Source organism: Nomia melanderi, chromosome 1 (assembly GCF_051020985.1).
Source record: "Nomia melanderi isolate GNS246 chromosome 1, iyNomMela1, whole genome shotgun sequence".
NCBI classification, from domain to species: Eukaryota; Metazoa; Arthropoda; class Insecta; order Hymenoptera; family Halictidae; genus Nomia; species Nomia melanderi.
The window spans coordinates 26,764,757-26,781,065 of record NC_134999.1 but is presented as its reverse complement, the minus strand read 5'-3'; the positions used below and the strand labels follow the sequence as shown (position 1 = coordinate 26,781,065).

The following is a 16,309-nucleotide window of genomic DNA, read 5'->3' as shown; positions in this document are numbered from 1 at the left end:
TTTTCATTGTGTAAGTATAAATTTTGCCAATTTATACAATATTTAAATGATTTTGTAATATTAAAACTTATTTTCATTACAGTAAAATCAATTTTGTAAAGTTTGTTCTAATTGCATAAAGTACGTATATTCGACAATTTTTCTAGTATAATGTTTGATTAATATTTTTATTTTAACGAAACAATACAATAAAATACAAAAATAGTATTGTTTGTACAATTTTGAATATTTAATTGTCAAATATATTGATTTAATATCAAACGGATATTTAAATGAATAAATCATTAATACTTTTTTAAAAATATTTTATTATCAGTTCCAAACATTAGAAGACAACAGAGCTTCCTGTCAGCGCTGTGGTGCTGCTTTTGGTTTTGGCATTTTATTTAATAATCCCTGAATTTCTTTCTTTTCGTCATACGTTTTCCATAATTCATATAAATTGATAATGTAACGAGCCATTTCTTGAATCTTTTCCATGTCAGCATTCAATTCAGCAAACCATGATTTTACATCCTTTTGTAATATAACGCAAGCTATTTGTAAACAACCTATAATTACAAAAGTTTTAATCACATTTTGCTTCAACACATTATTAAAATATGCACATTATCTTACCAATAGCTATTTGATGTGGCGGATATAATAAACAAACATCTGTTCTTAAACTATCGTTAACTATACGCCAAGCAAGTGTCAATAACTGATCGTCTGGACCTACATCTTGAATGAGTGTTAATAGTGGACGATATGGTTGATATACAATTAAACAACAGTCTAAATGTTCCAGAAGATAAAATTCACATTCCAAAATATGATTTGTACGATATGGAAATTCTTGTGAATAAGCATAATTAAATTTATTTTTTACTGAAAAAGTATTATACAAATAATAAACAACATGCCTTATGTATGACCTTCATTCATTGCATAGAATATGTGAAATAAATTACATACCTACAGTTTGACAAGTTGTAATTAACCTAGTATTAGAAATAACTCCAAATTCTTCTACCTTAGATGCTAAAAAGACTGATGTAGGTGCTAGTAACAATGGGTCTATACATTTTAAACTATTACGAGCATAAAATCTTTTAAAATAAACAGTTGCTGTAGCTATAACTTGTTGCCTAAGTTTTAATTGTTCACCCAATACTTGGATCACTGTAAAAGATTAAAAAATACATAAGTATCTCATAAAACAATTGAAACACAGTTATAAAGAATTAGGTATAATCGTAAATAACTTGTAGTAAACGAATATTATATTGATCACCATAACATTGGTGTTAAGACATATTGATAATGTATAATAGAATAAATAAATTTGGTCTTTAACTTACAATTTGAGAAAAAGATAAATAACTTCTGATATTCTTCTTCTGTTAAAATAGAAAGATCGTGTTGTCGTTCCCGTACTAAATCTTGTTTATCAAGAAGCCATTGTTGACTAAAAACAAAATACTTGAATAACTTACAAAACGAAATTGAAAAATTAAATCTACTAGAAATATCTTACTGATGTGAGCTTTGCCAAAAATTGCCGGCCATGTTACTGTTACATTAATTGTTGCAATAATGAGCAAATTTTGCAACTACTTTGAAAGTTTTTCGGATGTTCCCAGGTTTGATACCGAATTCATCCATTCAATTTCCATTTATTTCAGTAATTGCATACTTTTTTGCTTCAATGCAAAGTTAGAAAATATCAATGTCTCTTCTCAATCACTGATATTATTTAAATTTATGTTTTGTCAAACAACTGTAAACAAAATATTTTTGTATTCGATAATGTTCTATTGATTTCGGTTAATTTTGAAAGGGACTGTACCGATCGCACAGAAAAATATATCGTCATGATTCACTGCCTTAAAGTTCCCTATGTATACTGCCAGACGATTTGTTGAAACTAACTTTTACCAATTAAAAATATAGAAACAGAAAAATATAAGGGAAGACTTTAAATCAATAACAGACAATATTTATAAAAATACTTTTTGGAGTTAACGTTATATAAATATTTAAACATATTAAAACTAATAATACTGTATTATAAGAACGCAAAGCTTACAGTCTATCATTCTTAAACGTATGCAAACTTTTAAAATTGTGGCATTAAAAAATAATAAGTAAATGTTCCTAATGCCTAAATTTTCGATATTCAAATATTCATACATCATTATTTTAGGTATTTATTATTTAACACTTTCATGAAGAAGTATACTACTTAGTATTTGTTTTTTCAAAACATGATCAAATAAAATAATTTCGCAAAGAAAATTTTGAATCAGTATTTCTTTCTATGCATGTGAGAATAAATTTTTAAAATAATTTCCAATGTCCTCTATCTATTATTAATCACGATGTTTAATGAATTGTGCAAAACAATAAGAAGATAATTGATCGATTTATTACAGTTTCTTGTTAATTATAGAAATCGTATTTTTTACGATTTTTATTTGCTTTTTAACATTTTTAATTATTTATTAAAATGTTTGATTTAAGAACGTTTCGTTTAAAAATATATTTATTAATGTTATTATAACAATGTATCGACTACTTTTATGAATGCATGCTCAAAATTATTAGTTCGATCTTTCAATTTAAAAAATGTAATAATAACCGACATAATTTTCATAACAATTTTATTTTTAATCTTACGTATAATTACGGCATAGTATTTTTGACGTTAATTTGCGCTATCATCGATCCACAATTACGACTTAACATCGTCCGAATAAATGTACCGGAAAATGAATGTTCCACGTTCAGGGACACGTTTAAATAAGGATACGCAAGCCGATAAAAGTAGCAAAGTCAATACTGCTTTATATAAAATAATAAATTACAAGATTCTAATCGCATAGTTAAAACCTTGAGAAATTTATTGGAGATAATAAGCTATTTAAGCACAGAATAATAAAATGAATAATAATTAATAAATATAAAATTTATAAAATGCATAAAGTAACACCAATTAGAACGCCCATTATTTATATCCGATATAATTTTAAACGAGTTTAAGATAAAATGATTTTCTGTGAATTATGTATATGTACAATAGCATTTTTTGTAACACACATATTAACGAATGAAAAATTCAATAAAAATTATTTATATAACCTTTTAAATTTTTGTATACGAAAGCAAAAATAAAGTCTACATTTTCCAAAAGCCTAACGATAATAATTTATGATAAATGTATCGTTACTCCGTTTTTTATAACGTTTTCCGATACTCGTCATGATATTCAATATTTTCATAAACTAATATTTACAATGAATATTTACACGAAATTAAATAAAAGTTGTCCTATTGAGAAACTAAACATATGTCATTATTCTAGATACAATTAGATAATTTCGCAGGAGTAACTGTTACGTGCATTGTCCGCCATAGAGACGTTAGCACGCTTAATTATTAACAAGACTGTATGGGTAGCATCGATGAATGAATCCTGTTGCGCAGACCGGTAGCTTTCATTGTAAAAGAGTCGATAGCTACCGTATAGTCAGTCGGGCTCGTGGGGTGAACGTCGGTGCGCGAATTTCGCTCACTAGGTTTTCTGTAATTTTCCTGGGAAATTGAAATCGAACGAACCGTAAAATACAGTTGTACTCGTATACGATGACCAGTGTTCCAATTCACGAAGATTCTGTGGAGAATATGCAGAAGAAAAGATGTTTTCGAAACGAAAGCGACGGTCGGTAAAACTGAAGGGAGCAGGCGTGGACTGTGGATTCGAGTCGGGCGTGGGGATGAACTCTACGGGGAATGCGAGAGGGAGGAGGACTGGGGCGCTTCCTGTGGTTGGCACTAGCCTAAAAAAGCTCCATAAACAGAATCGCGGCCGAATGTCTTTTCAATGCAACGAAAATGGTGAAGTGTGGGAAAAGGTGGGCATTGAATAAAGGCTTCGACAGCTCGAACCATGACAGAGGCATCGGAGGAGTAAGTAACATTGTAATGCCTGCGGTGCATTCTAACGATTGTTCCGCTCCGAAACCTGAAATGTCCGTGCCTATGGCTTAACTCCTGTCCTTTCCTGGATATCACGCTCATAACGCGGTACCTGACAGCTCTGTCCGACCTCGTCTCGCCTTTTCTCCTGTCAACATTTTCAACACCCACCAGTGGTCAACACGCTTTATGCATGTCTCGAATTTTCCTCAACCCCCAAAATATAATTCTCTCCCTTCCGAGATGTGTCATGTTCGTTAGGCGTCTGTAAAAATGTACACATGTAAACGTATGATTTTGGCCAGAGTGTTTGTGTGTTTCTATGTCTGTGTAGGGGTGACCGTTCATTCATTAAATCGATGTCAGCGCGTAACATCTGCTATTTCGTTGTGTATAACAGAAATTCTTCGGCTTCGCGTACATACATATCGGTCCTGCGCGTTTTTAAACTATCTCCACGATGATTTTGATTATTACTGCAATTTGCGAATTCCTTGCCAAATATAAAATCATGGAATAAATTTTATTTTTCATGTATTTTGTTGCAAATATGTTTTATCTAACTGTACATTGCTTATCCAATATTAAAATATATTATTGATTTTCTTTGCGATAAAAAAAGTAGTGTATTAGTTTTCGCATTGAGTAACAGTATGCACCATTACCTTCCACTTTTGTCCCTTTTCTAGTTTAATAATCATTCGAGAAGAATGCTATTTTCAAAAGATGTAATAATAAATCAAGGTTTGTTAACTGACAGTATTAACTTTTTGACATTTCTCTTTTAGTGGTAACTATCTGGTGAGGGTTCGTGCCCAGGTAATGACAAGGGATGATAGTTCCGGTGGTTGGGTTCCTTTAAGTGGCGGTGGTTTAGCAAATGTTTCGGTTAGAAGAAGAGCTACTTCTTCAGGTGGGCATCAGTCTAATAATACCAATGGATCTGGTATTTCTACTTCGACTGTCATACCGTCTACTACCAACTCTACGCAATCTATATCAACTGCAGCTGTCACTACAACCCAAAGTCATGGATCTTCAAACAATTCCCCCCTTGGTGCAACGAAGAAGAGGCACGAGTATCTTATTTATGGGAAACGAATCACCGATCAATCGGTAGTAGACATGATTTTTAATAATTTCAATATACATTTCAATTTGTTTAGTCATTTTAACGCAATATCATTTTCTTATAGGTTGTTCTTAGTTGTACAATTAAGAAAGACTTTGAGTATAATAAGGTAATGCCAACCTTTCATCACTGGAGGACAGGAGAGAAAAGGTTCGGCTTGACGTTTCAAACAGCTGCTGATGCAAGAGCTTTCGATAAAGGTGTTCGAACAGCTGTTGAAGAATTATTAGAAGGTAGTTTACTATTTTAGTAACACTTTTGCTCGATTAAATTGAATCATGGTAGACTACAAATACTTTTATTTAATTTTATACTGCATTAATTTACTTATTCTTTTACTGCTACTTTCTATGGAATGTACAAATGGTAAGAATATAAGAATATTTTTACTGATAATTGTTATATTGATAAATAACGAAGCTATTATTTTATATAATTATATTATAAATTTTGTTTATAATGTAGGGTTGGCCAATTCAACGTTGTATGGTAATTCATTAGACGCTGGTGATGAGGATGTTTTTATGGTACGTATCGAATAAAGATAAGTATTAGATCGTGTAATATAAAATGTCGGATCTTTCTTACTCATAAATGTTTTTACTCCTCCTGTTGTTATTTCTTTATTTTTTATATAACCTCTTAAACAGTTTCATTGTCGATTATCAGAGTAATTTTTTGCAAAAAAGTTTTTCCGAATTGTGCATAATAACTATTTCTTACATTGTTCTTTGAATACATGGATACTACTAACGTTTATGTAATTTTCTTACATGAATTCAAAATTGGAAATAATGCTGCAAAACTCGCTCAAAATATAAACAAAGCATTTGGGGAAAATACTATAAATGAAAGAACAATGCTCCGTTGATTTGCAAAATTTGGTTTCGGTGAAGTTTCTTTGCAAAATCATTCGCATGGTAAACCCAAAACAGTAGTTTATAACGATGTCTTTAAAATTGATTAATTTTAAACATTCAGAATTTTTCAAGAATGGGATATATTCATTCAAAACTTGTTAGCAGAAGTGTATTGAATCAAATAGAGCATATTTTGATTGAATAAACGTCTTTTAGAACATCAAATAAGGTTTCCTTCTCTTTTTTAAATCCGACATTTCATATTACACGACCTAATATACGATAACACTGAACGAAATTGAATTTATTTTTATTTGAATTTATTATAGACTTTGAACTTGCCTGCGGAACCACCGGAGCCACGTCCGTCGTTAGAAACATCTCGTAGCATAGTTCGAGTGACCAATTGTCATTCCCAGTGTTCAGATTTTCCCGATTCACAAAAACCTATCCATTATATCGGTGGATCATCTATAAAAGTGCCACCATCTCAACATCCTTTGGCATCAACTGCAGATGCTGGATCAGATAATTACCCTTATGTGCAGCTCACAACGCTTAACCACGAGTATTTATATCCTATTATTGATGATCATAAAGGAGATCGGTTAGATAGATCTAATACTGGCGGTTCTTTGAAGAAGCCAGATATTATAGTATCTCAACCTACGAAAAATACTATGAAACGTAATATTCGATTACGATGTAAACATTGCCAAGAGTTGTATACTGAACAGCACAATCCAAGAGGATCTTGTGAATATGCTCCTGACCCAGTTAAACGTGGAATCGCAAAAATTTCATGTCTGTCGTGTGCTCAGGGCATGTTATACCATTGTATGAGTGATGCCGAAGGTGATTTCTCCCAAAATCCTTGCAGGTGAGAAAATTATATACATTAATTTTTTTGTATTGCTTTAGTTTCATTTGTTAAACATATTTTCTGAACTTTATAGTAAAGAGTTTAAGATTTACATTTCTTAATATTTATAATGTATTCTGTAACTAACAAATAATTATGTTGTTACCTTTTGTTTTTGTGAATGGTACTAACACCTAATTGAGCCACTCATTGACCAAATTGGTTAACTGTACAAATAAAAAAAATAGAAAAAAGTGGCGCAGTGGTATAAATTGGATGGATATAATTGTTTTATTAGATGGTATAAGTGAAATAAATTTTGCTTTATTATTACAAGTTTGTCTTTAATCTTCAGAATATGTAAAATGCATAAAATACTATATCCAAGAACTACTCTATGTTATTATTACAATTTTTACATACTAAAGAAATTATTATTATTTCGTGGCACTGAACCCAGTAATAAGGAAATTTCTTGTTATAAATATAAAAAGTTAAGAACCAATCAAGCACGTAGACGATAAAATTTTAAACAATTTAAAAAGTGGAGTTAATCAATTTGGCCAATATGCTGCTCAATTAAGGGGAAACATCTTCTAGAGAAGTCCTAAATATAGTTAAATCTTGAGAATTTTTTTGTCAATAACTATTAAGTGAAAGCTTTCGATTTTTCCTGGGTACATAACTGTAACCTTTTGCTTTACATATATATTTTTTCTAATCCAAAATGTTACAAAATGGCACAATTATTCGATAGCTTTGGAATCCCCTTTCAAAGATAACAATTTTTGTGGATTTATAAACAGAAATATATTATTTAAAATGTAGCATACGGATTTTTCGAAATTTTAATTATTATGGAAATGACAAACATTTGAAGTGCAAAAATCTGTTTTTACCCCAAACAGTTTCAAATGTTTATAAAAAATTAAGTAATTGAGATATCGAAACGCTACATGTTAGATCATATATTTTTGTTTATAAATCCACAAAAATTGTTGTCTTCGAATGTTTCAATTGTTTACAATTGTGTCGGCCAAAAATAGATGTTTTATGAAAAGGAGTTCCGAAGCTATCGAATAATTGCGCCATTTTGTAACATTTTGACTTAGAAAAAATATATATGTAAAGCAAAAGGTTACAGTTATGTACCCAGGAAAAATCGGAAGCTTTCACTTAATAGTTATTGACAAAAAAATTCCTAAGATTTAACTATATTTAGGACGTTTCTAGACGGTGTGCCCACTTAAGAATACATTATAAATGAATATTAAATTGTGCAGTTGTAGCACAGAAGAAGGATGTGGACGCAGGTGGTTTGGTTTGGCATTATTGTCACTGATCGTTCCTTGCTTGTGGATTTATCCTCCACTCAGAGCTGTTCATTGGTGTGGCACGTCCTGTGGAATGTGCGGGGGACGACACCATCCGATGGAATAACTGGAGGAACCCTTTGATATCTCTCCTGTATACTCAGTCGAATCAGCCAACTTTTCTTCATCACGTGGTGCTGTAGCCAATGTGTACGAATGTCACGATTTGAGTATGGGCCGTTGTCAGAGGTATCAAAGGGGCAGACAGCTTCCAGTACATGCACTTATCCATCAGCGTCGTGTCTGAACTATATTTTGTTTCAAAAAAAAAAGGAAAAAGAAAAAAAGATACGAGCACAAATTATCGCATTTAGCCGTAATACCATGTATATTCCATACATTTTGTATATTTTATTAGCAAAATGCATTATTTAATCACATCTCTGTACATTAAACAGTTTGAGAATGGACGTTGTTTAACATATACTCTGAATGATTGGTCCATAAGAATAGTATTTGGACTGACCAACTATTTGTGATACATGGTGCACATTGTGAGAATTCAGTCGAGTTGCGAGATATACAAAATTTTTTATTCCCAGTTTGAAAGCTAGAGTTTACCTTGCGTGAAACCCTTTACGATAAAAATAGTAAAGGAATCACTTACTACACAATCACAGACTTCTTAGTTTTGTTGTAATTAAATTCGAGGCGTTATTTATTTATTTTTCTTGTGCATTTTTTCTCAGAAATTTGAAGTGATTAAATTTTATCACTATAATATATGTTACATGAATTCTTTTTTGTTTTTTTAAATGTAACATTTTATGACATCGTATTTAAATTTAGTGTCAACAATATTTGTACTATACTTATTTTCATAAAATCCTTTTAGTAGGAATTACATGAATTAAATTTGCTTGAATTACGAATTAGGAAAAAAATGTATATTTATTTTTTAAGCTTTAAATTTTTAACAGGAGAGAGTAAAGATTTTTTACCTATTTCATTAATTAGCACAAACTGGTTGTCAAGAGTTAGTTGCACTTTCACAAATAAGTATCAAAATTAACGTTAACAGTTGTATGTTATTAAAAATGGTCATAGGCAGTCATTTAGGAATGACAGTGAATGTCTATAGCGAACAACTTTTTTATTATCAAATGCAACATTGTTTTAAGGTCCCTTATATTGTGCTCTTTGTAATTTTAAAATATCATTAATATTTATATAGTCATTTATCTGTTAAATGAAATTTCTTATGCTACTACGTTGGCATAATGTTAAATGCTAAATAATATCAGTATTTACAAACAGGTACTTTTAGTACTATCAATCTTATTGTTACTTCATGCACAATGAAGATAAGTTCATGATACATCATATACATATAATATTAGTTTGAGGCTTATTACTCATTGGAACACATTTTTAGTTTGAAGCTGAATGATAAAATGAGTTATAATAATACTGTAAACTTGTACCTATATTGAAGTTAAATCTTATACAAACTTAATTTTTTTGCTTTTCGTGGAATGTAGTGGATTGTTTGAAAATTTAAATCTCTATTTTATAGTGTATTATAGTCCTGTAATATACGTATTGGCATTGTTAAAATTTCTAATTTACATCTACTTATACTCCCAATTATTTTTCTAATTTTACTATTAATTAGTAGGTAGTTCATTTCATTCTATGTATTCTATAATTATTGAACGATATGTACACCATTTGAATGTTTAGAAAGTTAAGATGCTTTTGAAAGGGATGCAGATGGTTTTTAGCAATAATTCTGCTTATTATTAATCTTATTGTACATTCTTTATTACCAGCTTTACAAATCGTAATACATGGTTTTAGAGTTTTATGTGCTCGAAGGATCTGATTTTTATATTTACATTTTTATTGACACAATGTTAAATCTGACTTTATTGAAATGCAAGCGATTAAATGTACCATTACGAGCATAGTTATTTTTTTGCTCAGTGTACGTGACCATAAATATTAATGCAGGGAATCTTATTACAATTTTCAATCAAAGCTTTTAAAATATCATGATAGGTGATTCATTAATCATGTTATAAATGTTGTAGAAAGTTTTTACATTATTTTTAAGGAATAGATGATCAAGTCAGATGCAGCTTTGGGATAGTACACTAATTAATTATTGTATGGCTTGATTTACTAAACCACCAATCTTCGTATCTTGCAAAATTTTAGTTATTAAAGAAAGAAAAGAAAGATATTTTAGAAACCTACATATATGCAGTGGAAAACAAAATCAATAATTATTGTTCGATAAGTTTTGTTATGTTTCATGTTTCTAGTCCAATAATAGTAATGTATTTTTAGTTCATTTTAAATTGAAACAATTTCTTTTTTGTCTCAACACTTTTTACTCAAAATTTTATGAGACGTACATATAGATTTTATAAATCTATGCAAGAGATGAAAGTTTTTTTGAAAAACACTAGAATATTTCACATTTACTGTATTATGTATTTAATTTTAATTAGTTTTTCTTTGCTCCTATTTTCTATTCTCTCAATTTCTAAATGCTTCCTAAAGTTCTGTGACATAATTAAATATTTCAAACTAGTGTGCACAAATTTATGTTTGTATTTGTAAATTGGTTATTCAAAAAATTCATGTAATAAGATCTATAATACTTATCTCCCTAAGCTCAATAGCTTTTATTAAAGTGTATGTTCAAATGTTTGCTCTAAAACAATGTTACTGGAATTTCGTCTTTAAGAGTTTAAAAGTAGATACAGTTACATTTGTTGAAATGCAATAGCTGTTTTCATCATTCTTAAAATATCTAATTATTAATATCATATACGCGTTTTACAGTATATTATATCATTGTCATCATTAATGTAGTAATGTAATAGTAATATTTTTCCCAGTTGTGTTTACCTTCCCATAGGATAAATGTTCTTAGCTTCAACAAATCTAATAAAATTGATTACTTTGTAATAAGTATTTTCAAGAATAACTTCAATTATATTTCGATTATAATATATGTACCATGCATTCTTAACATTAGCAATTTATTAGCAAAATACATTTGCAATTTTACTTAGTGAGCTTAGGGGGAGATTACATAAAAATAATATAATTTGGCTTCCTAGGTATATATGTAACATGTAATTTAATATGAATATATTGTGAATCTGATGCCGGTGAGGCAGTATTTTTGCAAAAGAATTCTATAAAAAAAATTATGTAACTATAAATACACAGAATTTTAAAAAAAACTTTATTTAAAAATTGTCCACTATGTAAATATTAACTTATTTACTGCCATAGCGATTAATAGTTTTATTTCGATATTAAACAAATTATCTATGTTTATTGAATTCAAAGTATTCCATTGAGTCTTTTAAAGTAGACAGTTTCTTTTGTATAATATTTAATTAAATAATTAGAATTATTTAGTTACGAATAAGTACAAAAGTTAGTTTTTCAATAAGTCCGTTGTGATGACTCATACCAAATGAGAAATAAACATGTAATCATCTTCACAAGTGTAGTTTTGTACGACATAGCGCGACTGTGTGAATGTACTTCTATTTAAATTCAATTACAAAGTATGAATGCGTAATGTGATTGCTCTGAAATGTTACAATGTGTCTATAATTATAGTGATCGGTAATGAACAGAAAATAAATATACATATAGTTTATACAATAACAATTATGACAATGTTGGTGATAATAATTATCGGCACGGAGACAGATGTATATGCATAAATAAAGATGCAAGTTTGCATACGCGTATACGAACTGATAGACGCGGGAACGTATGCACATTTAAAAAATATGTATACACAAACGATAATTGTCGAAAATTTGTCAAACTGAAGAAACGCATAAAGGTGCCTGCCAGAACTAAAAAAAGAAATCTTAACGCATCATTGGCAGTGCTAAAACATAAACAGTTTACAATAGGAACTTATAGGATATTTTCACTGATAATGTAAATGCTGCAAGATTAACGAGTATGATTTTAATTCAGAGATTCATTATATCATAAATGTTTAAATCTTGTATCATTGTAATTAAAGATATGTATCATAATCCAAATGTGTAAGAAATAAATATATTGTACCATGATGAAATGTCATATAAACTAAGTTTGTTGCTCTAAAGGTTTATGAAATACATTAAAGTACTTTCTGAGAAATGTAATGTTATTTTTTATTAATTATTTCAAGTGTATAAATATGTACACCTGACCCTCAATGTATGCGAAAATCCGTTCCACGTGGATTCGTTTTATACAAATGAAAATCGCGTAAATAGAGTTTATCACTACAAGAGAAAACAAAACATTGGAAATAGAAACTGGTATAAGTTTTATTAATACATATTTATTTCACATAACTTAACAAAAAAATAATAATAACATTTCAGAAAACAAAAATACATTTTATTCAGTGTTACTAAATTAGGATGTTTTTAATTAATCCTGTATGTAATATACACATAAGTATTTTATTAATTATATAAATACAATATATACATACTTAAATATAAAATACGATATATGTCAATGTGGAGTTGGCGTATGACCATCAACATAGAAATTTCTTGTTGCTTGTGGCAATTCTAATTCTATGCCATCCAAATCTTTCGTTAAAATAATTTGACAACCTTATGAAATAAGAAAATAACTTTTAATACACCTTAATAATATTATTTGACATGAGACGAACTAAATTTACTTTTAATTACCTAATCGTGAATTTTCTTTTAAGAATGGTGCTAGATCTAATAAATCTTCCTCTTTTTCTTCAGCTACTGGCAATTTATCTGTATAATCATGATGTACATATACATGACATGTAGTACAAGCAAGGGATGCTTCACAAGCTCCTTCCATTTCAATTCCATATCTATGAGCTAGATATAATGCATTATCTCCCACTTTTCCTCTTACAGGTATCCTTTTTCCTGTTTTATCAATAAACGTTACATTTACACTAAAACGAAAATAGTATTTAAATAAAATTAAAATAAATAAATCGTATTACATTTATCGTGCCTATCGCATAAGTATAGATATCGTAATCTATTATAAATTTTACACAATTTATTAGATTAATGTTACTTACACATCAGCTTCCGATTTTGGATCTTCCCATTCATATTCACCATGAAAAGAATCTGAAAATTTATTATCACATATAATTATTTAAAGTTGACCGAATTATTCTACAGACGTTCAAATTATTTGTTTACATCATCTTTAGCGACATCTACACAGACATTGAATAAAAGACTTACATTTTGACGTGTGGAATTCGAAAGTTGGTGTAACCATTAAATGATTTACTGGTAAAAGTACTCTTTTTATTACGTGTTTCCATGACATAAGTTTTAAAATAAATGTCATGTTTGTCGTGTCCTTGGTACCAGTTCTTGTTTCAATGTTACGCGAATACTGCACACATTGCACAAACAAACATACTATTTTTATTCCACTAATCATAAAAGACAAAGATTGAAAAGTTGATGAACTATACGGTCTCTATGTATTCGATGCAGTAAAATATATCGTTATATGAACATGGATACAAAATAGTGTTACAGAGATAAAATTTTTGTCTTTCACCACAAACGAGGCATAGGATAGACATTACAAACTTATGAGACTCAATCTCACATGTTCTGAATTATTGATTGTATAAAAAATCAAAGTAGTAAATATGATAAACTAAATACTACTTCCTTTGTTCAAATGTACGTGCCTTATACATTTGTTGCCGTTAAATTATATGACACACTCGTAACTAAATTGAAGTAGCTTTGCGCGTTGGAAGTTAAAACCATCACAACATTGCAACGGATACGTTTGTATGCTGATTTACCATGTTTACTTACTTTGTCAACTTCTAATGATTTTGCTTGACGTAGTTTTCCTATTCACCGTTCTCTAGGAGTAGAGGGCAGAGCAAAACCTCTGATTTTTTTACACAGTCGGTAATTCAGAACATGTAACACAAAGTCCCGTAAGCTTGCAAGATCTATGCTTATACCTCGTCTGTGGTGTATAACAAAATTAAATGTTAATAGCATTACAATCAACAATAATTAGTGCATAATGTCGGCCCGAGAATATCCAGTAAAAGAATTTATTGCTATTATTAAATTGAATATTTGATTGTAGTTCGTGCAATATCAGTTCAATCTGTAGCATCTGAAGAATAGCGCTATAATGATTCTTGGCGTATGTATTCAGGTCGCGTAGCGTACTTGTTTAAAGTGGCACGATAGTGTTTACACTGTGTATATGCACAGGAAAAAACAGAATCAAGTGAATCAAATGTGTATGTGCCAACCCTATTTGAAGATCTGCCTATTGCTCTGTCCAGTTGTTTTTCACACACGAGAGAATACATTTCTCTCACGAAGCAGTAACCATACAGCAGGCAAACGTGTGTTGATTGACTTCTTAGTCCTGTGTCCACAAAGTATGAGTTTATAGTACCTACAGGTAGCGAATTACAATGATAAAATTATTTCTATTTACAGTGTGCGGAAAGTTTAACATTATTTACAAAACCCAAGCAATTAGAATGATGTTAGAATTCAATGCAAATAATTCAATTTTTTATATCAGTGTTTATAATAGAATAAGTTTTCATATACTTTGAAATTTAAATATATGTAGATGTTTTATGGACATAATTTGAATATCTTTTTTCGTACAGTTTTTTTTTTATATAAATAACGTCCATACTTGGTGCAAGTCAAATCCTTTAAAAATAGTGTCTTAATTCTGAATAAAACTTTTTTAAATCTCAGAACACATTGCATGTACACCCCCGTACATAAGTCATTAGACACTTGAATTTTTGTTAAAAATTTCCAATATTTAAACTACTGTAACTTCATGAAAAAATATTGTAGAACAATGAAATTGGGCTCATTTTAAAGTGTAAAGTCTGTGTTCTTTGTACCATTCCCAACTGTTTTCTTCAATGCTGTGAATCACATAGTAGAGCAAAAAAAGGTATAGGTTTTTTTCGTTGATAATTTTGCAAATTCAATCATCTTTACAAGAATGAAACAATTTTTTTCACGACTGATTCTATCGTAGATTTGAAGATTTATATTTTCCCTTTAAAATGAGCTAACTAATGTTGATGTAAAATTTTTTTTAACCAAATTATTGAATTTTGAAATTCGTGTGATAAATCTGAGATTTTCCATATGGACGCTAACGGTTGAACAAGTCTATACGACATCGGATACTTTATTTGTAAAATTGGGTTATGTTTATAGTTGAAGGATAAAAATGCATTACAAAAATGTATAAACATTTTTATTAATTATTAAAATATTATTAAACAAAGTAAAAACAAAATTGAAACAATAATAAAATTTGACATTATTAAAATATATCATATAAAATAAAAATATTTACAGATGATATTACAAGAAGCTTAGAAGGAAATATCCCGGAAGGTACTGAAAAAATTAATATTAATGTTAATGAGAAATAAATATAGCATATACGTTTTGCAATAGTAACGTTTTTTTAATAATATTTTCATATAATATTCATACATATTATATTTTGTTTGTACTGTACTTTAATTAAATTCATTTTTATGTGCAAAATTTAACTAATCTGTCGGTAAATCTTTGATAAAGATAGTGATATACTTGAATAGTTGATATACTATAACGTATACTGAATACGTCAACGTTCGGAACCACATGACAGCTATCTCTTTCTCCCTATCTCGTTCACTTTTAAGGAACTTTGTTTACGTACTGAATAAAAAAAATAAAAAATAATAATTTCATATATTATTATGGATTCTGGATTCTAGACCGTGCATTAATTAATACTGTACGTCTCGAACGTAATCCTTTTAGGGGTGAACGTAATAATACCGCATTGACAATAAGTTTCGAACCCAGAATTGATTTCCCAAATTTGGATTTATCTAATCATATGATGTAAAATGAATTTAGATGTATTAACGATGAGAAGGACATTAAACTGGGGGAGTGATCTCGTAAATAGAATCATTTACTTGTACTGAATTATAAAAAAGTACCGAACCCTGATAGCCAGGTCAATTGTGATCCACGTAAAAATGATACATACATAAATTTGTTTTAATAAACAAATAATTTTATTAAAAAAACAAGGGATATAATAA

General features: G+C 29.4%; 3 protein-coding genes across 8 annotated transcripts; 1 reads left to right on the top strand and 2 right to left on the bottom strand.

Annotated features, from left to right (window-relative positions):
• Positions 1-288: 288 nt before the first annotated feature.
• Positions 289-3,676, bottom strand: CycC (cyclin C). The gene is made up of 6 exons (XM_031980330.2): positions 3,505-3,676; positions 1,520-1,762; positions 1,344-1,450; positions 958-1,164; positions 619-870; positions 289-551 (listed from the first exon to the last, which is right to left on the bottom strand). Exons 2-6 carry the CDS (start codon positions 1,549-1,551, stop codon positions 349-351), a joined length of 801 nt encoding a protein of 266 aa, XP_031836190.1. The 5' UTR covers positions 1,552-1,762; positions 3,505-3,676; the 3' UTR covers positions 289-348.
• A 124-nt stretch (positions 3,677-3,800) lies between these two features.
• Spred (Sprouty-related protein with EVH-1 domain) lies at positions 3,801-11,826 on the top strand. Of its 4 annotated transcripts, XM_031980326.2 has the most exons (7): positions 3,801-3,951; positions 4,749-4,873; positions 4,970-5,076; positions 5,157-5,325; positions 5,558-5,619; positions 6,282-6,832; positions 8,098-11,826. In XM_031980326.2, exons 1-7 carry the CDS (start codon positions 3,932-3,934, stop codon positions 8,252-8,254), a joined length of 1,191 nt encoding a protein of 396 aa, XP_031836186.1. In that variant the 5' UTR covers positions 3,801-3,931; the 3' UTR covers positions 8,255-11,826. The 4 variants fall into 4 exon arrangements, with proteins under 4 accessions (XP_031836186.1, XP_031836184.1, XP_031836183.1 ...); XM_031980324.2 differs by having other exon boundaries at positions 4,749-5,076; positions 5,594-5,619; XM_031980323.2 differs by having other exon boundaries at positions 4,749-5,076.
• Positions 11,827-12,482: 656 nt separating this feature from the next.
• Fdx1 (Adrenodoxin-like protein 1, mitochondrial Ferredoxin 1) lies at positions 12,483-14,621 on the bottom strand. Of its 3 annotated transcripts, none has more exons than XM_031980426.2 (5): positions 14,474-14,621; positions 13,419-13,575; positions 13,247-13,298; positions 12,867-13,114; positions 12,483-12,785 (listed from the first exon to the last, which is right to left on the bottom strand). In XM_031980426.2, exons 1-5 carry the CDS (start codon positions 14,531-14,533, stop codon positions 12,682-12,684), a joined length of 621 nt encoding a protein of 206 aa, XP_031836286.1. In that variant the 5' UTR covers positions 14,534-14,621; the 3' UTR covers positions 12,483-12,681. The 3 variants fall into 3 exon arrangements, with proteins under 3 accessions (XP_031836286.1, XP_031836288.1, XP_031836287.1); XM_031980428.2 differs by lacking the exon at positions 14,474-14,621 and adding an exon at positions 14,016-14,114; XM_031980427.2 differs by lacking the exon at positions 14,474-14,621 and adding an exon at positions 13,883-14,018.
• Between the last annotated feature and the right edge of the window lie 1,688 nt (positions 14,622-16,309).